The sequence below is a fragment of the Onychostruthus taczanowskii genome, unplaced genomic scaffold (assembly GCF_017590055.1).
Source record: "Onychostruthus taczanowskii isolate IOZ18803 unplaced genomic scaffold, ASM1759005v1 scaffold14, whole genome shotgun sequence".
NCBI classification, from domain to species: Eukaryota; Metazoa; Chordata; class Aves; order Passeriformes; family Passeridae; genus Onychostruthus; species Onychostruthus taczanowskii.
Window position 1 is genome coordinate 13,944,378 of NW_024498573.1, and position 23,090 is coordinate 13,967,467.

Genomic DNA, 23,090 nt, shown 5'->3' on the forward strand with positions numbered 1-23,090 from the left:
CATTTTGGAGGGTTTTTTTCATGAGTTATATTGATTTTCTGGCCAATTCTTGAACTCTTAAAAGACCACAAAAAGTGAGGGAGGGCAATCAATCAGGGAGCTGATCTAACTTTTGAAAGGGCAGAGCCGATTATGCTGTTCCTAGCAGTGTTCCTGGAGCCAGACAATCTTCTCTTCTCCTGCAGATAATATTTTCTGTATTATTTTGTACCCTGTGGTGTCAAGCAGAGCTTCAGCAAGGGAGTGAATTACACAATGTTGCTGGAAACAAAACAACAAAGCCATGGGAATGCTTGTGAGAGGTCAGTGGCAGGGATTGTATGGAGACAGAAAGGTAGATCTGGATCCTGAGAAACAGACATGTATGTACATATATATAATATTTATACCTCCTAAGAAAGAAATACAAAAGAGAACAATAGCTTCCCATGCTTTTGAGACCTGCTGTCCATATTCCTTTTAAAGATACCTTTTTTTTGATCACTCGCATTCTTGCTCATACATTCTCAAGGTATCATTCTTGCATTGTCAGTATCAGTTTCACATAATCTTTCATGCTTGAAGACACAAATAAAGTCAAATGTGTTTTGCCTGACTGCTGCAAACTCAGTGGAATAATATTTCAGATGCAAATCTTTGCAAAGGGTTTTGGTTTTGGGTTTTTTTTTTCCCCAGCTTCTTGCCAATTTAGTATCAAATTAATAGTAGGATGCATTATAAGTTAGAGACTTGTCGTCCTAAGATATTTGATGCTTTTGAAATTCTCTACTCAATGTTTTCTTAGTTTAATGTTATCTTAAAAATATTAATGTTGGAAATAAAAAGAAAAAAATGGTCTCTGAAGAACCTCTGAGGTGTCAGTTCAGGATTTTGCTGTGTGATCTATTTAGGGCTTCGGGGAAAAATGAAACTATTGAAAGGCTTCTCTTGAAGCTGTCAGCTCTCTCTTGTGCAGTAACTACTCACTGAGGATGAATACACACTGATGCTGAATATTGATACATCCTTCTTTCACTAAAAGCCCTTACTTAGATAGTTTTTTAACAGATCTTAAGGAATGAATGTGGGGACTTGTTCAGAGCACAAGTTATGAGGTTTCATGAGCCATTCTTATTGAAGAAAGTTTTTACAAAATTTATGTTATCCAGCTCTTTTCTCTTGTTCCTTCTTTCTTTCCATCCCTGTTCTGACCTGCTTATGAAATGCTCAATAGGATAACGATGCTTCTGGAGAATATTCCTGTGTGTAGCCTCAGCCTATTTAATTTTACATATAGCCTTTCTATACATATAAAAAGAAGCAAAGTTTGCTGTCCAACAGAAATCATCATATACTATAATATACTATATCTCATTTGCCCAAAGAAATTGCAAACATAATTTGGGTTATTGAAATGTAAGAGCCGAATATAAACTTGAATATTATTAGAGGCATTTGGGTCTGAAGTTTTAGTTCATGTTCATCTTTTCATGTTGAAAGTGAAAATAATTGGAATAATCCTGAGGTTGGTATTACCTGATTTATAGGTAATAAGAAGAAACTGTGCCCAACTGAGTAGCTTTCTACAATTTCCAGCACATTCTGCTGGTTTTCAGTGATGCAGTGTTGATTGGCGTATTACTGTCCATCTCAGGCTGTCAGTTGTCTTCAAAACACATCCATGCTGGGATAGATGGAGACAAAGCAGTGCTGCTGTCTCATTAATCAGCACTTCAGAGCCAGGCTGCTGAAAGACAAAGGAAAAGCAGGACATGATAAATTGAGGTTGCTATGTTTGTCATCATCCCCTCTTCATTCACTAACGGGATTAGAGCAGAAAGGATTCATGGCCCAGCTGTTCCCTGGGGATTTTCAGCTCTGAGAGCTGACCCTGAGCACTGCACACTTAAATATTTCACTCAAAAAAAAGTAGCTCTCTTAAACAGTTAAGCAGTTTTCATGGAAAAGTAGCAAGTTTGCTTTCATGAAGGATTTGCTGTGACATGGATCAAAACATTATCCTTAATGAAAATTTAGGCAGGGGGGACATGGCTGTCTGCTTATCCACATAAAGCTTTTCTCCCTCTCACTCTATGACACTTAAAAGATATTTTTACTCCTGCCTTACTGTGGTCAGCCAGCTGTGTGGCCCATGAGTGGCGTCTGACATCTGGGATGGATTTTGTGGTGACTCTGGATTTTGGGAGCTGGGCTACGGCTCAGCTGTTCAAGTCAAACAGCCTCTGGGTTCTCTCAAACACGGTTTGCAAAGCAGCCCCCAAGTCCTGCCCCACTTCCTCTGTTCCACAGTGCCTCTTCAAAAGTGTCCTGCATTCTGGAACTAGGGAGCCATCATTTTGACAAAAAACTATCTAAGTGTATTGCTTTTTTCCTAATCCCACTGTATCTTTAGTTTCTATTTGTAGTTTTTAACAGTTCAGTGCAAAGCAGCTTGATCAAACTCAGCATCAATAGACTGTATCATGCTTTTAAAATGCTGTAAAACAAGATACCATCAAAATAGCTACAAGAAAAGGTTTAGATATTTCTTTTTAAATGTTCTAGCTTGATTAGGGTAGATGAACTACATGAGCTAATAGTTAATTGTTCATATATTTGAAAAGTATAAACACTTCTAACATTTCAGTATATTTTTACATGAACCCATACGAAGATTAAATTCTTCGCTGTTTAATTATAAAATTTCAGATGAGTATTTTTTTAGGTAGCTGTTGGAAGACTAAAGTTGTTCAAGAGTTTGAAAAATAAGTAAGATTCATAATTAATCTAGACCATATATGTTTTAATTTTCTTTCAAATAGTTTTTCATAGCATTGAACAACTGAGCTAAAGAACCACGATGCATCAAGGTGCAGTCCCTCTTCTGAAGAGAATTAGTAGGAATAATAACTTTGGTATCTTAGAAGTAAATATAAGGGTGCAATTGTGATTAAAACCATTCTTTTTAATTAAAAACTAAATCAGTTTGTAGTGGAGAATATTACTAGGTTGCTAGGTTGTGATTTTAGGCTAGATGCAATACTAAGTGAACAATTATCCAAAAGCACAAATTAACAACAACAACAAAAAAATCTGTTTAGGAATAGCATTTTTTGCCTGGATCATGATGGTTTATTGATTTTGAAAGTGGTGCTGCTTCAAATACAGTGATTTTCCAATTGTTAGGAATCATAAGACATTGCTGAGTTTCTTGTGGAAGGAGCTCTTCAAGGATAGCACTGAAGCTATTTTTGTAAATTCAGCATGTACAAACACAAACCCCTAAATGTCCCAGAAGATGCTGACTCTCCTAAAAACAGAGACACATTAGTACAGATGAGAGAACTGACTTTTTGTTTAAACCACTGGGAATTCCAAAGAGTAGACCTCAGTCCCTGATGTAGCATGCTGCCATCCACCTTTCAGCACAGTTTAAATATAAAATGTTCTGACTGCTTTCCATTCCATAAAGCAAGGCAAAATGTGTGTATGCTGAGTTACAGATCACTTATCTCTCAAACGAAGAGGAATTAGCATTACAGCATTCAGTCCTGCAATGGAAGACAGTGTGCTCAGAATGAAGTAGTTCTGTAAAAAAAAGGGTGGTTCTCTTCCCCTTCCATATTTTATTTTTAAATTGCAGAATCCCTTGCTTTTGGACCATAAAGGTATTTGGACCATAAAGCTGTAAGCAGGAAGCCATGACTCATTATTTGTTGTTGAAAAGTGAATGTATTTGTTAAAATGTTTGCAAATTCTGATTATTCCATACTTTTTTCCTAAGAGTAGCTTTATAACAGTACAGGAAAAGCAGTAGCAATGTGCCTTTTCTTGTTTCAGAAGCAATTGAAAAGATGCTTTAGAATTAAGACAGACACTTATTGCATAGGAGTTTGTTAGGATTCTGAAATGAAGGTTAATGTTGCTCCCATGTGGCATTGCTAATAGCTGAATCAGGGTGGGGGAGTAGAGTGACACAGATTTTTAGATACAATTCATCTTTTTATTGGCTTTAGAATAGGGGTAAAACTGCTTTTTTTGTTACTGTCTCCCTTGGATCATTATTAATTGATTCTTTATCATGAAACCAATCCATATATATCTTCAGTGTGTCCTGTGAATATTTGAAACTTTTTTTTTTCCAAAATAAATCAGAAATATTGATTTAGAATGCAGAAAGCCTGCCATATTTAGAGAACAGGGCATCAAAGTCAAGGTCACCCTGTTTGTAAAAGCTGAATGGACACTGGCTGATTTTTCCTTGAAATCTTTTGTTGTACATTCTATAACAATTTTGATCGCTTGTATGCTGAATAAAAAAGTGAATTAAAATCACTCAGACCCACCTTTAATTATAAACAGTACTTCATATATGTAATCAAAAGGGTTAATTAGCAATGAAATATCAGTCAGCAGACTTTTTGGATACACTGAAAAGTCTTCTAAATTTGTTAATATTTCTATTCCACATGAAAATTTGGGGTTTTTTTAAATACAATTAAGACAATGCTTATTACAATCTAATTATATCCCCATTCTTTTAAATCTTTCAATCTTCCATACACAAAGAATATGCTAAGTAAAATCTGTCATCTTTGACCAGTATTTGTGTTTCTAGTTATCATGAAATTTCTAAGATCCTCATTAACTAATTTAAAAGCATTTACTGCAGGAAAATTTTAAAGTATGAGATGCTTAATAAAGGGAAATATTTATTCAGCAGAACTGGGGAGATTTAACATGTGTGCCTTCCATTGAAGACTGCATCTATTGACTCAATTTCTATAGTTACACTTTCTCCTACTTATTAAGGATTTTTGTCAGAAATTATGATATTAAACCCTACAGTTTTAAAAATTCCTAGCAGGTTGTATGTAATGTTTCTAATTTCTGAAGTGAGCATTCCCATTGATACTATATGGGAGATTTAATAAAATTATTTGCAGAATATGTCCCCAGATCTTCATTATTTATTTGCTCTATTTTAATGCTTGAGATAAAAACGTAATGAAATGTGAGGAGGGTTGTCACTCAAAAATGAATAAATGACAGTGAAGTGAAAAGGAAAATGTCAGTTCTCATCAGTATTGCTTCTGAATTATTGTCCTATGACTAAAGATTATAGGTTTATTAAAGATGAACTTCCACAGGGCTACTGCTACTGATCCCTTACTTGAATTAGGTAACTTCAGTCCAGCCTAGGAAATAATTACAATTGGTAAGTGGTTTCCTTCAGAGTGAGAAGCAGGAGAGCGTGCTGGAGAACCCACATACAAGTCTTGTGTTGACAGATTCGTACCTTGAGGAGCCAGGCTGTGTCACTGAACTGCAGGAGAGCTTTTCCTGTGAGTGACACCATTAAAAAGGATTTTTGCAGAAACTTCCCGAGTGCTTACAGCAGTTATTAGAGTAAATTGGATGTGCACTGTGCCTGATTAAGCATATTCCCACACATGTGTTTACCCTGAAAGCCAGAGCTGTCCCAGGTTCTCTTTGCTGGATTGTGATCTGTGAGATCTCAGAGTCAAACTGCATCAAACCTTGGGAAACATGCTGGTGTCACCTTGTCAGCTGCTGGTGGCACACGAGTGGAACCTGCTGGAAATTCCCTGCAGCCCAAGTCCAGCAGGATTGTCCTGGTGCTGAGCGGTGGGAAAGGGCTGCACTCTGCTCAGGTTCACAGCTCTGAACAAATCGGATTAGCTAAATTAAAGCCTAATTAATATGGTTCCAACCTGCTCCTTGAAACGTGGTGGCAGTTGAGCTATAAAAAAGGGACATTGACACCGTACCCCAGTGAAATTATGGGAAACAGGCAGAGTGGGGTAACCGAAATTCTGATTTTATTTGAACACTGAGAATCAATAATGCTGGTCTTCAGGGCAGTCTCATATTCTGGTACCTTTTCCCTGGAACTTTTCTAAGAAAAGTCATAACCTGGATGGAAAATGAAAGATTTCTTTGACATCTGTTTGTTATATTTAGAGATACTATGAGCTACTCACATCTGCATCTATTTACTGTTCTATATGCATCTACTGTTCTCAGTATTGAAAAGAAAGAGTTAATCACACAAAACTGTATCAAATTGTCTTTTAGATGTCCCTTGCATAGACCAGAGATTTTATTTATTTATTATTATTAGTAGTAGTAGTTATTGGAAATTTCTTTTACCTGATCCTTGCTTCTGCTTTTCCTTGTTTTGTTGGATTTTTTTTTTAAAACTAAAGCAAATATCCTGACAATACATAGCTCAGCACTTTTTTGTTTGACGTGAATCAGTGAATGGAGTTTATTAATTCAATTTACTGATTGTCCTGGTCACACAATCCTATTGCAGATGAGGCAGTGTGGTCTCCAGATCTTGTGGCTTCATCTCCCACTCTCTTACCTTGTGTTTCCCTTCCTAAGTGCTCCTGAAAAACAGTCCCAGTGGAAGAAGTGACAACCTGCCTGCCCCAGGATGGCTTAAAAACTGTCAAATATAGATGCAAGGCAATCAAATTAAAAGTCTCATTTGTGCTTCTGATGGCTTCAACAGAGAAATGGAAAATAAATGTTCTGCCCAGCAGCAGAAAGACTTAAGTATTCGTTCCAGAGAATTAAGGACACTCTGGTGAGGCGAGGGGAGGAGCAGAGCCATCAGTTGCTTGGTAGTAAATATGTTTAATGTAAAGCAAGCAGAGCTTAAAGAGCTCGTTTATCTTCCAAATTTCTTCCAAGAGCAGATTAAATACTCTTGGCTTTCTTGGGGGTGAGATGGAGAAGATGAGCTCCCTTGTAGATCAAAATCACTTTCACAGATTTATTTAGTGTTTAAATATCAAAGCAACTGGCTATATCTGAAGGATTAGGAAGTTTCTTCCTTTGCCGCATAAACAGATAAAAAAGGAACAAAAAGAGAACTGTTTTATGCATGCAGGACTTAAAGCATTCATTTGTGAGCACCACATTTTTATTTCTGTAGCTTTTATTAGTTATTTGAGCAGTTGGTAGATATAAAAATTGGAAAATTTTATGATATTCGTGAGGCTTATGTATATTGACAACGGATGCAGAATGGTGCCTTGCACTTTAGAATTAAAGGGATGTTTATAAAGTGTATTTTACGTACTGAAATATTCATCCTCTATCCTATATCTGCCAGACAACTCAGCATACACAAACACTCACATAACTCAGAATACATTGCTTATCTATTTTAATTTGTTTTGCATACATTGCCCATGTGGTGGAATACTGCTCCTAGGTCATAAGCATTATTTCATACTTTATATTTGTTTATAGTCAAACTCCATAAATTCTAGCCATAACAAACGTGAGATATATTTATTTTAATATTCAAATACCCATTATTTTTTGGCCACTTGTAATCATATTTTAATGTCATGATGATTCAGGATTGCTGCAAGCCAGAAGGCATAAAAAATTTAGTGTATTGCTGCTATTTTTCATTCCAAACTATTCCACAAAACTTCATAAAAACTTCTGGTTTTTTCTCTGGCACTTTCTTTAGGATTTTTCTTTTGGACAATTGGAATGTTGGAACTCTGAAATCCAAACCCATGCAGTGTGCAGCTATTTAATGGAATCAATGTGATTAATACTTTAAGAAGATCAGCTGTAAAATATAATGCACATGTCTAAATAGTGTTTTTCATCCTGAAGGGATTCCAAAGTTCTCTACCAAATTTGAGGGACAGAATGTACTAATCTGCCACACAGTAATAGAGGAAACTGCCTGCTTCTGTTAAGGCTCATATTTATTCTTCTGTTAGAGATAACCTGCACACTTACCCGGGATCAGCATTTGCATACCTGAAAGTTAATTGCTAAATTATAAATTCTATGCAGGCATTAATATCTAATGAATAGCAAGCAATTATATTTTAATAGTGCTTGAGAAAACTGGGATTCCCTGCCCTGAGAATTATGAAATATAAAGCTCTAAAACTGAAGGGATGATAGATAATTCAGTTTAGAAGGGATGTCAGCAGGTCAGCTGGTCCAACCTCTCCTTCAAAGTGGGGTGGTTTTGAGGTCAGACACCAGACTGGAGCCCGTGGATTTTAGGGCAGACTCCCTCCAGCCCCCCTGCAGGCTGCACCTCTCACTGCTGTGCATCTTCTGCAGCGTATGGAGCTGCTTAAGCAGTTTGTAACATCTGCTTGTTCTCACTGCAGCTCCCTGCTTGTGAATACGTGTGTGTGTGTGCACAAATCCCATTCCCCCACGTTACTGAATTCAAACTCAATTTGAAATACTGATGAAAACTACCATTAAGTAGCACTGACAGAAGGGGAGCAGTTCTGTTAGGTCACTCTAAATGCTAACTTGGGTTACTGAGCATTTTGATTGACTTAAACTCCTCAATTTGGTAAAGTTTTTTGTACACTAAAGGAGTTACGGTCAGAGAAATGCAATTAGCATTTGGAGAAAAAGTGTGTAATGTGATTTTTATTTTTTATCTTATGTGGAGGTTCTTATCTAAGGAGGAAAGGAATTCATTCCTCCTCTATGCAATATGTCGAGGATTTGTAAAGTGAAAAAAGTATTTTGAAGCTAATGATTGAACTGAGAATGTCTTCCTACAAAAATCCTAAATTACGTTAAGTCTAGATTACATTGTAATTAGGTTAGATATTCTTTCAAACATGAAGTCAGTGTTTTGCATGTTGCCCTTAAATTGACTGAATTTACACATTCTGTCTGATGGGTCACTTTATCATTATGCTGCCACAAAACTTTTTAAATAGACATTATTTTAGAGATAAATTCAGCTTGAGAAGGCTTCTTTCTCAGAAAGGATATTACATATTATGAAGGATGATGCCAGTACTTGTATGTGATATCAGAAACATTAATACAATAAAAGATTATGGTTTTGGTAGTAGTTTTATGAATGCAATTTCACCTGGAATTATATTCTAAATGGATTTTGTTACAGTAAGATTACTTTGAAAGACCCAGCTATCTTAAATACAAATTTTTACTGCATCTTTTATATATCTTTTTATTGGGTATATGAATAGGAGTTGGATATGAGTCTTGTTTGAAAAGAATACACTGTGTAACTCAAATATGCTGGTAGGGTCAAATTTTAGCTTCTGCTCAAAATTTCAGCAAATAACCTGCTTGGCCTCTGGAAGGAGCTGAGTGGCTCAGCTGCAGCTTTTGGGCTACAGCAGTTTCTTAACTTACATCTCACATAACTTATTTGTTCATGCTGGTGCTCAGTTGAACTCATCCCCTGATCCTGGTAAAGCCATGGTGCTGGGCTCTGTGCAGGAGGAGAGGTGTCTTTGTGCTCACATTGACAATTTTGGGGTGCAGAGAGAGCCCTGTCTGGCTGTCACAGAGCACTGGGACTGCAGCATTGCAGAGGCTCCTCAGTCTGATGCCTGACCTTCCCATAAGGCAGTCTCCCTTCCTTCTGGAAACTGTCTGTGTATAAGCAGCCCAAATTCTGGGCTCAGCTGAAGCTCTGTGTGTGTGTACTCAACATTCTGAGCAGACATGGGCATTTGATTGGTTTCTGTTTGGTTTCCTCAAGCCTCAGGACAGTGTAGCACAAGCTGTTCCACTCCTTTCCCTGCCCAGCTGTTGGCAGCTTGGAGGGGTCACACCAAAAGCTGGTGACAGAGAACTCTCTGTTGTGCACAAGAGGGAGACCTCGAGGGTGTCTCCCCCTGAGTCACAGGAGCCCTTTTGCTTGAGTCACTGAACATGAAGTTGGGTAACATGGAAAGTTCTGGGAGCAATCCCTTGTTAACAGAGTGTGAAGCTCTTGCACCCCTGGGGTTTTCTTCAGTCTCAAATGTTTGTGTCCTCTACTGCAACATGAGTTTCCCTCTCTTTTTGTTTGTGTGTGTGTCTCTGTACCTTTTTTTTTTTCTTTTCCTTCAGAAAGATGTAAGTGACTTTACTTGAGACTTACTTTTTCATAACAGCAGTTCCCTTTTGTGTGATCTTTACTTCTCTTCTAAACAGTCACACATTTTTCTCCTATTTCTCTATTTTGTTTGGAGAGTTGGATGTTCCCTGAGTTTCTGCCCTTATGTGTAGAAGACTGGATTTGCAGGATAGATAATTCTGTTATGAAATGTATATCCCAGACAACTTAAGAAATCTTACTTAAAATTCCTAATTGTTTGTCTGCTGAGGAGGTATTGGAGTGGAGGGTTTCAGGGCTCTTTAAAGATACTTTTTGGCCTTTCTTATTTTTTTCAACCAGTTCAATAAATACAATTGTAGCTGGGCCAGTCTGTACTTTAAGTCAGGCACTTGTCCATCTGCACAGCACATGCACAAGTAGATATTTATTCTTTATTTCTTTGTTTGATGTGTAGTTTAAAGGAATATTTAGGGTGTTGAGCAGTTTTATACAAAATGTTTTCTCTAAAAAAAATAAGAAGCAGCAAGGCAGCCAGTCAGAGCATGCTGGTGACAAACACTTGAGTGCCAGGGAGAAGCCCCTGCTGGCTGTGACCCTCTCTGGAAGCAGCAGCTCTGCTGTGGTACATGGCAGTGGCACTGGGCTCTGTGCTGCACCGAGAGCCTGGCTTCATTCTCAGCAATTTGTCAATCAGTGTCACTGCCCTGCCTCAGAGCCCTGGGCTGGTGCCTCTGCATGGCTCCAGCCTGTTCTGGAACTGTCAAAACTCACTCACAGGGGCCTCACCTCTCACTCAACCAGCACTCTGGTTCGTTGACATGTGTTTCATTCCGTGTTTGGGGTTTGAGTTTATTTCAGTTGAAGTATTACTCTGTAGAAAATGACTTGTGCCTGTGCCTACCATAACACTGTGTCATTTTTATTTGTATGCCCTTTCTTTGGCATTAACTAAGCCCTGAAGGCTTTGGAATTGAAGGATTAAAAAATAACAATAGCAAATAAAAAGCATGATTTTATTTTCAATGTTGCTAGGTACCTCATTCTCTGTACCTCATTTATTATTTGCTAGATAGCTGTAGGCATACCAGCAGCTCACCGAAGGAATGAACATAAAATATGGAAACAGTGATTATCCTCTAAAATCCAAATTAAACAGGCTATTGTCATTACTGCTTTTATGTCATTTCTCTAAATTCTTTAGGTACCATCATATCCCAGACTACTTTTATTTGCTCCAGTTCTGTAGTTAACAGCTATAATGAGAAGATGAGAATTGAAATGTAATTTAAATGTTCCCCTTGAAACTTGTGTGCATCCTGTGAGTGAGGGAACACTGCATGTAGAACGTACTCTTCACTGCAGGGCTTCTTCACCCACAGGACCACCTGATCCAGCCCCAGCTGAAGTCACTGGAAAGGCTCCAGTGACTGCCAGCAGGCTTTGGATCAGGGTGTGTGAAACGAGGTCATGTGGAAAGATAAACACGAGATATGTTCCAGATGTAGCTGTGCACATGTGCACTAAATAGGGAGAGCTGCTGGGAGCCCACTCTGCTAGGAGATTCATCGGCATAAATGGCCGATGGCAGAGGATGAGAAGGACTCAAAAGACACAAGCTCTTAATTTACTTCTGTTTTTCCATGTACAAACTGAGCAGAGGCTAAAAGCATAATGCTTTTCTCTAAGTGTCTCTGAGATACCACTTAGATTTTTTTTTCCTTCATCTCTCCTATTCTTTTTTTCCCCTTTTCATTATAATAAGAGGCTACCTCTTCCATCAGAGTTTGGAAACTTATAAAGAGAAGGGTTTCTGTAACTTCTCTTTCCCTGGCTACCCTTTCCGTTCCTTTTTTTCAGAAATATTTGCCCCACCATAAGTGGAAGTTCTGATGATTCTGACTGAAGCCACAAATTGGTTGGGCAGACTTTATGGTTTAGTTTACTTAAAATGTTTATTTTGGAGCTTAAAGTAGTTTATGCAATGAAGAATCTATATATGCATGGGAAGCTGGATATGTGTATTTGTATGCCTGAAGTTTGGGAATACCAGAGTAAAAAGGAACTCTGGGCAGAATTTATCCTAAATTGGATTAGAAATCTTGGTGTACTGCCTAGATACTGGAAATTAATCTGTTGAGTTCAAAAGTGAACTAATCACCTTGCAATTCAATCTCAGAATAATTTCACTGTAGATGAAAGCTGGGAGTATTCTCTTGTAAATATATCCAGCACCCTCCATTTTTGAACCAAGCACAGTCTATATTATGGTTTTTGATTTCTGATGTCTCTCATATGCTTGTTGCAAATTCCTGATGCAACACTGGAAAATCTTTCTGAAATCTTTCTTGCTGTTTTAATTGTGAATTCATATGTATTTGTAGTAAAGTTCTCAGCTTCCAATTCCACAGGCAAACTGGAGATAGAGAGGAGGGAGGCTGCATTAGTGTTTCACCTTCAGCAGCAGCAGCTAGGAAAGTGTGAGACACTCGAACTGCTGTTGCCTGTACCCTGCCTGTTCTGTGAATAAATAGGTTGTCAATCTAGCACTTTAAACAAGCACTTTCTTCTTTTTTAACCTTGCTTCTTGACATTTTCCATTAAGCATTCTGTAATGGAAAAGATGAGGAGAATTTCTCTACAACCAGGAATAGCAACCTGTCTGCTTAGCACCAAGGGCCCTTTGCTGTGCGGTGACTGAGAGCCTCATCCCACGCTGGATTACTTCTTGAGATGAGATGCTGATAGCCCTTCGCTGTGTGACTGTGGCTGCCTGGCTCTGGGAGAATTCCCCAGCCAGCCAGGAGGCAGCACATGCTGAGTGTGGCTGCAGAATGCAGGCAGGCTCTGCCAAAGCACCGGGCACTGGCTGTGCTGCCTGCAGTGAGCCTGCCCAGCAAAGGCCACATCTGTCCAGCTGTGCCACTGAGCCTTGGCTCTGAAGGCACCTCAGACAGGCACTCTGTCACCTTGTCCACCGTCCAAACCCCTTGATGACCACCAAGCCCATGAGATGTGTGCAAATCCTGTGTGTGCAGAAGATGTTCATCAATAATAATCACTGCTCACATGCACAGGTAGGAAGATTTAAATAGAGATAGTCAGTGCAATAGAAGAAAACTATTATTACTACATCATAATGGAGCTCTGTTTTCTGGTTGCTCTGTCAGACTAGAATGCTATATAGATACTTTCTTGAAGACAAGCAAAACCAGAAATCCATATATGCACATAGGCATGTACAGAGACATAACCATCCAAAATACCTAATTAGCTGTCCATTACTTAAAGCTGTTTCAAAGCTAATTCATTATTAACTTAATAGATCTTTTACAGAAGACATTATTGCCCAGGCACATAGATCTTACTGTAGTGTACTGCTGTTCCTTCCCTTCCTTCTGATATTTATGCTACTCAAACACCAGGTCTGTCTTTGGAAGGCTGCAGTTAAATAAGCTCTGTGGAGGTAGCATCGTGTTTCCTAGCAACACCATGTCTGTGGCAGTGATGCTGCCTTCCCTCTCTTCTCTAAACGCAAAGTCATGTCCATTAATCCCCAGCTGCACTTAAAACTTTTCAGGGATTTTGCTAGCTCCCTACTGTTCATGTTTTCATTTTGCTCAGACGCTGCAAGGCAAACTGCTTCAGTGATTTAATTCTTGTCAGTGCCTCAGTAGAAAACCAACCACATGGGTATATTCACAATTACTATTTGGTTTTCATTTAAAATAAATAATTTGTCCTACACCATGCTGCCTCCCCTCAAACATTATCATTATTTTGGTCATTCAAACAACCTGATAAGTGGAAGAGATAAACTAAATGTCTTGAAAATCTATTACCTGTGCTGCAAAAGTAACTGATTTTTTTTAAGCTAAGGTATGTAGTGGAAAAATAATCCTAAATTTAAGTGAAAGCGACTTTTTTCTTTTAATACACAACATTGCTGAAATAAAACTTGTAGGACTTGTTTCTGTCTGCTGACAGCTTTCTGTGTAATGTCAACTGAATAGTCTTTGACCTCTTGTGATACCAGCTGTGTGAGTTCCAGAGGTATCACTTTGTTGTATGGGGAGCTCCTGCAGCATTGTGAGAATGAGTCTGGGGTCAGAGAAACTGCTCTCTGACTTCACCTGGCTACAGCCAAGGCAGCTGGGAGGAGCAGGAGGAGACAAACTCAGAGCTGTGGCTTTCTGAACAGCTTTGTAAAAGCACACACCTATTGTCAGGCAGCACAGCCTTCCTCCTGCTCAAAGAGGTGCTGTGAGAGGTTGGCTGCAGCCCTCAAATCTTCTGTCACTCCACAGGCAAATACCTTTGTTGATGGATCTGGTTGTATTTACCAAGGCTGTAGTTTGGTTTTCTTACCTTTTTTTCATAACGAGTATTCAGTAAGATACAGTAATGTCTCCTGAGATTCATTTACTTACAGGAGAAAGGAGTTGAGGTATTCTATCACCTATGAACATTTGTTAGAACATGTTAGCAGCTTAGCTAATTAATATTTTTCTTCCTAATTTGGCTCTTGCTGTACAATAAGTCATGTGATATTCATAGTCAATTCAAAACAGTCATATTTCAGGGTATAGCTCTTCTAATGTTTTTCAGAAAGTGTAAGATGTGACACCAAAATATAAGTAAACTTAGTGTTAAATAAGTAGGTATTCTAAAATTACCATCAATGAAGGAAAATATAATTTATTTATTTAAGTAAATAAAGGTATTTATTTACACTTTATGTTTAGAAACGTTCTGGAGAATAATGCAACACTCAGTGCACAAAGCCCTCTGAGCACTGACGAGCTTGTTGAAGATGTTCTCCCTCATGTGTACACACATACAGAGGGAAAAATGAGACACATCTTCTGTCATCAGACTGTCATTTTTATCAGCTCAAGGTCTGGACCTTTAGAGGGTTCTTAAAACATGTGTTACAGCAGGTAGGGCTCCCCATTTCTGCAGGGTGTCCCCTTCCTTCACCGAGCGTTCCTGCCGGTGGCAGGGCCGAGCCTTTTTGTCTGCACAGTGACACGGCCTGAGCGCAGCGGGGTGGGGGTGCCCGGGGCTCACCTTGTCCGTTTGTCCTCGCAGATGGCTGCCCGGACCTGTGCAATGGCAACGGGAGGTGCACGCTGGGCCAGAACAGCTGGCAGTGCGTCTGCCAGAGCGGCTGGAGGGGGCCGGGATGCAGCGTCGCCATGGAAACCGCCTGTGCCGACAGCAAGGATAACGAGGGAGGTGAGCGAACCTTTCCGTCAGGCCGGGCGGGCGCGGGGCTGCACACCCCGGCTCGGGAGTCACTGTCCTGCGCAAGGGTGGCACTGCTGGCGGGTGTCACGTTGCTCTCCAGCAGAGGACAGCGAGCTGTGGCCGTGCGGGACCCGCAGGGACCCCGGCTCGGCGCCAGCCCCGCCCGGGCGGGGAGCGCGGCCCGGCCGAGCGGAGCTGCCTGCTGCGGGCTCCGGGGCACCGGCACAGCAGCGCCCCGTGCCCCTCGGGCTGCCGGCAGAGCCGCCGTGCTGGCCTGCTCCTCTCCTTGCTGTGCACAGCCCCGGCCAGGCTGTCCCTTGCTGTCCCACAGCCCCTGCCACACCGTCCCTTGCTGTCCCACAGCCCCTGCCAGGCTGTCCCTTGCTGTCACCCTGCACAGCCCACATGCCATGCTCTACAGGGCTGGGTGAGGTTTGCTCAACGAGCATGTAGGGCTGACATCCCTGCTCTGTTTTCCCTGCCCTGTGTCAGGCATATCACTATTAAATATAGGATGTGTCCTGTGTTTCCCTTCAAAGATGTTTTTCGGGTTTTGTTGAGCCTTCCATGGTGGCCTCAAAGCAGTTCTGAGATGTTGTGCTTTCCAACAAAATTGGTTTATTTGCTCCTTCATTTAAAGGAACTTTCTTATTCATTTCAAAATAATGTATTTAATAAGTCACATAGATTCTTTTCCATGTGCTTCTGCTCTGCTATAAACCAAGCATCAGACACAACTTTTTTTCCTTGAGACTCCTTCCCTTTCCTTTGGTCAATAATTAATCTAAAGAAAACATCCGCTGTTTGCTGATTAATAAATATTTTATAAATGTATTTCCTAAAACTGCAAAGCAACATTGGGCTGTATCAAGGGTAAAATTGTCATTAGGCTGAGTGCTTTAATTTAAGTAAGTCCCAAACGGAGGAACAGGTGTATTTGGTTTTGATTACATGATATTAACCACACCTGAATATCATCAACTTGTTTTAATTTGTAAATCCTCTGTTAGTTCCTTGGTTTCACATGCTCAGTACTTACAAAAGTATTTTAGAAGTTCTAAAGCTATTTCAGTTTCAGAGAACTAGAACTTGCTTTATAGCTGTTACTGAGTTTTGAAGACCAGAATGTAACTGCAAGAATACATTAATTGGCTTTTAAGTATACAACAAAACCCACTAAACTTGTGTTAATATTCAGCGTAGGAAACTAAAAGGTGAAATGCTTAGGTTTGTAGTTTTACATCCTTTGAAGTTTATAAAGGGAAATTTGAAAATGGATGTATTATTAGACTCTCCTCAAAGAAAGGAAAAAGGTTGGAAATGTTATTAGAAAAATTGGAATAAGAGGTTTATTTATCTATCCAGGACCTTATTTTGCACTTGTAAGACAGACAGGCAAGCAGGAGAAAAAATGACCAGTGACACTATTCAGCTGCTCATCCTGATGAAAAACTGTAGAGCTGTAAAACTTATTCAAGGAAGGTAAACAGGAGCTCATCAGAGGCAAAGAATACAGAGAGAATTGCCATACAACAGATACATAATATTATGAATTAATAATTAATGCAGAATTGTATATTCCATTATCATGTGAGTTGCATGGATTTTGGTTTACCCTAGTAAAGCACCTGAAGGAAAATTAGTTGGTCTAGCTGAAGGCTGGAAAGGCTTAGGGGAGAACTCTCCAGATGTTCTCAGTGTTTGCATTTTAAGTAATTTTTTTCCAGAGACTAGAGAGGTTGCTGCTCACAGGTTCTTGTGAGTGTAAATAGTTTGAAAATTTAAGCTTGATCCAAGATCCAAACAGCCTGAGAAGTCCCTTTGACTCCCATGTTTTCACATGGGGTTTTTTTTTGATAAGGTGGAAATTAATCTCTTGTTTTCTGACTCTTTGCTCAGCACTTTAATTCAATGATCATTCCTGCTCTTAATAGTCTCATCCTTATTAATTTCCACAGAATGTTTGTATAAGGGAGCTCAACACCTGTTCAGCTGCTGTTTCTCCTCAAGCTTTTCAGGCGCTCCTGAAAAACCAGAGGCACTTTGAGCCACGCTGTGCTTCCTGCACACTGCTCCCCTCAGGCTGTGCCACTGCAGTGCTCTCAGTCTCTCCCATGCCTTGGTGATTTGTGCTGCTGCAGTTTGCTCAATTATATTTTGGGGTTCAGATTTCTCTGAGATGTCCTGGGGTTCTGTCCCACGTGAGCTGTGAGGACAGAGGCATTGTCCTGACCCACCCGTTTGTCAAATTCACAAGAACTACAACAAAACTCAAATACAAATATAATTTTAATCACTTAATGATTAACATCTCAGGATGCAGTCCTGCCTTTGCCTAGGATGCACTGCTCTGAGCATGTCTGGTTCACTGCACACCTGGGCAGGAATCTGTGCTCTGAGCTCTGTGTTCACAGGGGAGTTTGCAGGAATGGAGAGGCTGAAGGGGCTGCGTGTGTTCTGTGCTTCAAACTGCACCTTTATGTAATTGTGACTCTATATAAAGGAACAGATAAAATTAAGTTTTCTCATTAGACAAAGCTGAAAAGTCTACTATGGGAATCAATAGTAAAGACCCAGCTAGTTACCAGAATGCCAAGTTTCAGATAAAATGCAAGTTTATTGGAAGTTAAAGAAATTGCCTCTTCTCCCAGTCACTCTGTTCATTTGAAACTCAGCTGAGTTTATTTGCAGCAAAGTGTTGAAGTCATTTGCTGCTCCATTACCAACATTGCTCTGTTAACATAAGCAAGTAGTTCTGGGATAGTACAGAACACACAAGCTGTTCTTTTGGAAGGCAGTAGGGTAGCTAAAAATATTTTCTTCCTTTTTCCTAAATGAGGTCTTTTCTGGACAGCCTCCTTCCTTTCTGTCCATCTCTGCATATTGTTAAAATGCAATTCCTTCAGCATGTCACTGAAAGGGAACTATCATTTCCTGTCTTCTGTGGCAGCAGATTTAACATATTTTGGAGCTTTTTCCCTGTTCAGCCATTCTTATTGCAATTGTATCTCACAATCAGATTCAAATGCCTAGGGCCAAGTCTTCATTTTATGGATGTCAAGGAGAGCATTGCCACTGACTCCAGAGGGTTTCCCATTTGTCCTGCTTTGTCTTATTATCTGCCACAATGCGAACTCCATACCATAGTTCAAAAAGAGAAAAATGAAAGATTATACTTAATATTTTCTTTCCATTTTAGATTAATGTCCTTCTGTTGGTTTATTCCTAGAAGAGGCAGATGAGTCCCCCTCTCTTTTAGACTTACAAATCTTCATTTTAAATGAGATGTCAGTGTGGATTACTGGCATAAATAAAATGTGATTCCAGAGCAGCGAGAGGAGAGAGTCTCCAAAGCTGCTTCTCCTCTTAGGGCTGTTCAGGGTGAATGATCTGAGGTAGCACTGGGAAATTCACCTGCTTGTGTCCTTACCATCACATGTCAAATCAAGATATGGGCTTAACTAGGTCTGGAAGTGCCCAAGGCCAGGCTAGACAGGGCTTGGAGCAACCTGGGATAGTGAAAGGTGTCCCTGCCCATGGCAGGGCTGGCACTGGATGAGCTTTAAGGTCCCTTCCAACCCAAACCAGGCTGTGGTTCTATGATTCATAATGAACAGGTTTTGGGTTACTATGGTGCACAGGCTACTTTGCTGAAAAAACTTGAAAGTCTCTTATTTATCTTTTTGGGGGTTTTTTTGCTGGTTGTTTTTTTTTGTTTGTTTGGGGGTTTTGGGGTTTTTTTGGTTTTTTGTTGTTGTTGGTGGTGATGGTGGTTTGCTTTGTTTTTTGGGTTTTTTTTTCTCTGTAAGGACAAAGCCTAACTGAAAAGTAAGGGGATGCTGGTATGGACTCACTTTGAACATCTCTCTAAATTGGAAAGTGCTTCTCTTTTCCAAACCATATTTGGATTACATAATTTGCTCACTGTGGCTGCTTCTAAAGCTAATATCTTCCCTTAATCAGTCCCTCAGTAATCTAATCATTATTAATCATCTTTTGGAGGGATTAGAAATAGCTTTATTTTAAGACCTGTAATTGTGATTACAATATATAATCCCCCTAATAGACACGTATAACCCATTTAATTCACCGTGGCTTTATTTTAGGAAATTAAGGCATTACTGATGGTATTTTGAGGAATGGGAGACAATATGCTACTTTTTGCATTCCTTTTTCTTTTGGCATGTTGCACAAGCCACTACTGTGGCTGTTTATGCCCATCATTTTTCAATAACTATTTTATAATAATTTGCTTGTTCCTAAATAGAAAAATGTTTTTGGTCTCCTTAAATTACTTCTGTTTAACTAAATTTCACCTTAGGCTTTGCAGTGCTTCCAGCTGCATGAGACAATGAGATACACAGCAAAACTCAGATGTCTTTCCTAAAGTATAGTTTCACTAAATGTTGAATGCAGTTGATATCCATCACATTTAGGAATCTTTGTCCTGAGTGTCTTGGGATAATTTGGGAAAGAGATTTACGAATCCTGTCCTCTGCAGAGGCAGCCTTGGCACGAGCCCATATTTCCCACTGGGGCTGCTCTTTCTAGGCTTTCCTTTTCCTTCTTTTTCTCTTCTCCCACCTTTTGCATTGGTTCAAATTCACTCATTTTTATAGTTTTATTGGCAAGAAAGTTAAATTATGTCAGAGAAAAACAAACAGCAAATAAGCAAAGTCCTGCTAAATTTGTCTGTTTCATATTTGATCAGGATGGAGAGGGCAGGTGCAGGCAGGTTAAAAAGATATAAATTTTTAAAAAAGCTTAAATGCAATCACTGCTTCTATCACTTCCCAGATCACATTTCTCCTCACAATGTAATTATCTGGAGTAAAATTGGTAGGAGAAGGAAAGGAAGCAACCCATAGCAGTATAGAATACTAAGCCAAATAGAAATGAGGAATTTCTTATTTGTTATGCAAAGTGGCACATTCTTTTTAAAATACATTTTAATTTCTTTTCCGCTTGGCTTTCCAAAGAGAGATGTGCATCTCTCAGAAGGCAAATTTTGCCCTCCAGTTTTTTACTCCTTATCTTTAACCCCACCAGGAAGTACAGTTGGTGGTAATTCTGTTTGGCACAATACATTAAAGATAATGAATTAGAGAAAGGCAACTATCTGCTCCAGTATGAAATCTCTTCAGTTCACAAGAAAAATGCATTTCTAGTGAAGTTCACTGTCAGGACAGTGCTGTTGACTGATTGAAAGGCTGTTTATTTGAGTTGTCTTAGAAAACTCATCTCTGAAATTAGACAAAAGGAAAATAGAAAGAAAAGAGAAGTGTCTTCCTGCAATAAACATTTAGAAAAAAATTGCTTTTAGAAAATTACAAATCCTGTGACTTGATACTGCATCAGGCTCGTGACATTTAAGATAATACAAGTATTTCACAGCACAAAAGCAAATCATGTAATTTAGCTTGCCTCAACAAGCATTGCCTCAGCAGGGGTCTCTAATTCAGCACAGACAAAAGATTTTATGAAGTTCTCAATATAAATACCCAGAATACTCTTGGCACAGAAAATACCTTTCCCAGAGCCTGTACAATAGTCAGTTGTGGAACATTAAATGCAATCAGGAGCTGAAATCTGTAGTGGATGGGGGCCAGAGTCAGTCACGTGGGCTCGGGTATAAAATCTGTATCAAAAGTAGGCACTCAAATTTTGACAAGAGCTAATGAGTGTGCTTGTGTGTGATTGTGTTACAGCTCCGTGTCAGCCTCCAGTCACCTTCATACACATTAGCCAGCTTATCCCTCCCTGTCCCTCTCGGGATGTGGTCTGCAATAACTCACTCTCACAACGGGGGAGAAAGGAAAGCAAGGAACTCAGAGCCTGCAAATTCCGTGGTTTGAGAAGGCACCAGCATCCCTGTAGGTGTCCATGTGCACTGGAGCTGGGCAAACATTGTTCTCACCTTGCAGACCTTTGGGTCAGCCTGGCTCTGTGCAAGGAGTGGTTTGGAGTTGGAGCATTGATTATCCACAGGTTCTGAGGGACCCCCAGGCTGGAGCCACACCTGCAGTGGGTTCCTGCAGCTGCTGCCCTCAAGAATGAGGCTTTTCCTGCCTGCCTGAGCTCCAGCAGCACAGGGATCCTGAGTGGGCCTGGGAAGTGGGGTGGGTGCTTCACCACTGTCATCCTCCAGGGTATTTTAAAACCTCATTGGGAAGGGTTTTGGGTATTCACAGGCACAACCAATCTCCAGGTTCATTCTACATTTACCACAACTTGGGATTTACAATCCAGCTTGTCCTGAAAGGCAGTTTGGGTTACAAAAATACTCTGTTGTGCTCACAGTTAGATACAAAAGCCAGTGTTGGAATGAATATCCTGGTAGAGATACAGAGAGTCTTTACAGGGCTGGAGCAGGAATGGAAGCATTCCCTTTCTTGTGAGCACCAGGAACTTCTGAGGAATTAGTTTGAATGATACACGCCAACATAGATAACAGTAATTAGATCAAGCTACAAAAGTGTGAAAAATTGGGTTAAATATTAGATAAACTTCCTGGTAATAAGATATACTGGGCTGTGGCATAGCCTGCCTGTGGAAGCAGTTTTGCATGCAGTTTTAGAGCTCAATTAATATATTTCTGTGTTGGCAGAGAAGGCCTACTCTTTTGATAATCTGATAGAGCATCTCTAATTCTTTCACCTTGGGTATATTAATACTGCACATAATTAAAATCGGTTCATGATAAATTAACTAATTTGCCCTTAGAGTGATCAAAGACCCTTTTGCCCTCAGGGTTTGTAGTAGCTGCTGTTCCCCCCCTCCCCACCTCCATTTTAATCATCAGTCTGAAATGTTTATTGGAAAAAGAAAAATTTCCAGGAATTAGGCTCTGAAAGTCCCCAGCTCCTGCAGCTAGTGAAGTGTAAGGATGCCCTCTGCTGAGCGTGGGCTCAGGAGTTTTGGGTTGGAAGCAGAATTGTCCCTTGCTGGGTACAGAAAGCATTGGCTGAGCAAGTTGGATGTCAGGTCAAAGTTCACTCATTTTGATGTGCATCGTGAATTGAACACGAAGCACAACCTGCAAGTATTGGAAGAACCGTGGAAACTGTAGATCATTTACTCATTGGGATTTAAAAACCCCAATAGCTCAAGCATCAACTTTCTGCAGAAAGGTGTAGCACCTTTCTAGCTCTGCAATCCAGTAACCTGGACATGGTGAGAAATATATTCAGTGACACTGGAACACTGATGCTGACAGGTTTTAAACACATTAGAACAATAATGTGGTAAAATATATCACTGTTCCTCCTGAGAGCTTTTTTAGTCCTTCTAATGATGGTCAAGAGGAACACAATAATAAGGCAGTGATAAATATGACATGCATGAGTAGGTTAATCTACTTTCAAGTATTTCTTTGAAGTTTTCTCTATGCTGTGTAGTGAAGTCTGCCAAAAAGCTTGTGGAGCAGTTTACAGAAAGTTGAGAAATGTGTGGATCCATTAGCCAAGTGAACTCTTCAAGAGGGATGCCATGTCACTTATTTCATTTCTGAAAAGATCTGGGAATTCAGAAAAACCACAAACAGCAATGGAGAGCTAATCCTGTGCTGCCAGTTTAAATCAGATCAAAATTTCCTATTTCTTTCATCTCAGTTAAGGCCAAGTCAGGACTTGTGTTGGTCTCAAATTGTTGGAGGAGGTTCAGCACCATCTTAACTTCCTCTCCAGTCTCCTCCCTTTAGCATGCAGAGTATCAGAGAGGTCACTGCCCACTTGAAACTCAGCTGTGTGTACCATGAAAAGCAGAGGTATTTTGGTGAGGCAAGTGATGAGGGTTTGTCATTGAATTAACCATATAAATAATTCAGCATACCTGAGGACATTTGGAGGATGACAAGCTCTGAAATATATATTAAAACCCACAGTACTGAATTCTAATTAAAATTTATGTTAATAGCAGAATTTTCTTTTACAGAAGATACTTTTTTTCCTAGCTCTGGTTTTAATCAGCT

General features: G+C 39.8%; 1 protein-coding gene across 3 annotated transcripts in view; it reads left to right on the forward strand.

Annotated features, from left to right (window-relative positions):
* TENM2 (teneurin transmembrane protein 2) overlaps positions 1 to 23,090 on the forward strand; it is a 483,546-nt gene that overhangs the window by 415,450 nt on the left and 45,006 nt on the right. For all 3 annotated transcript variants that reach the window (XM_041397945.1, XM_041397946.1, XM_041397947.1), the window contains one exon: positions 14,963 to 15,109. In XM_041397945.1, the coding sequence (XP_041253879.1) occupies positions 14,963 to 15,109 (147 nt within the window). The remainder of the gene's footprint in view (positions 1 to 14,962; positions 15,110 to 23,090) is intronic.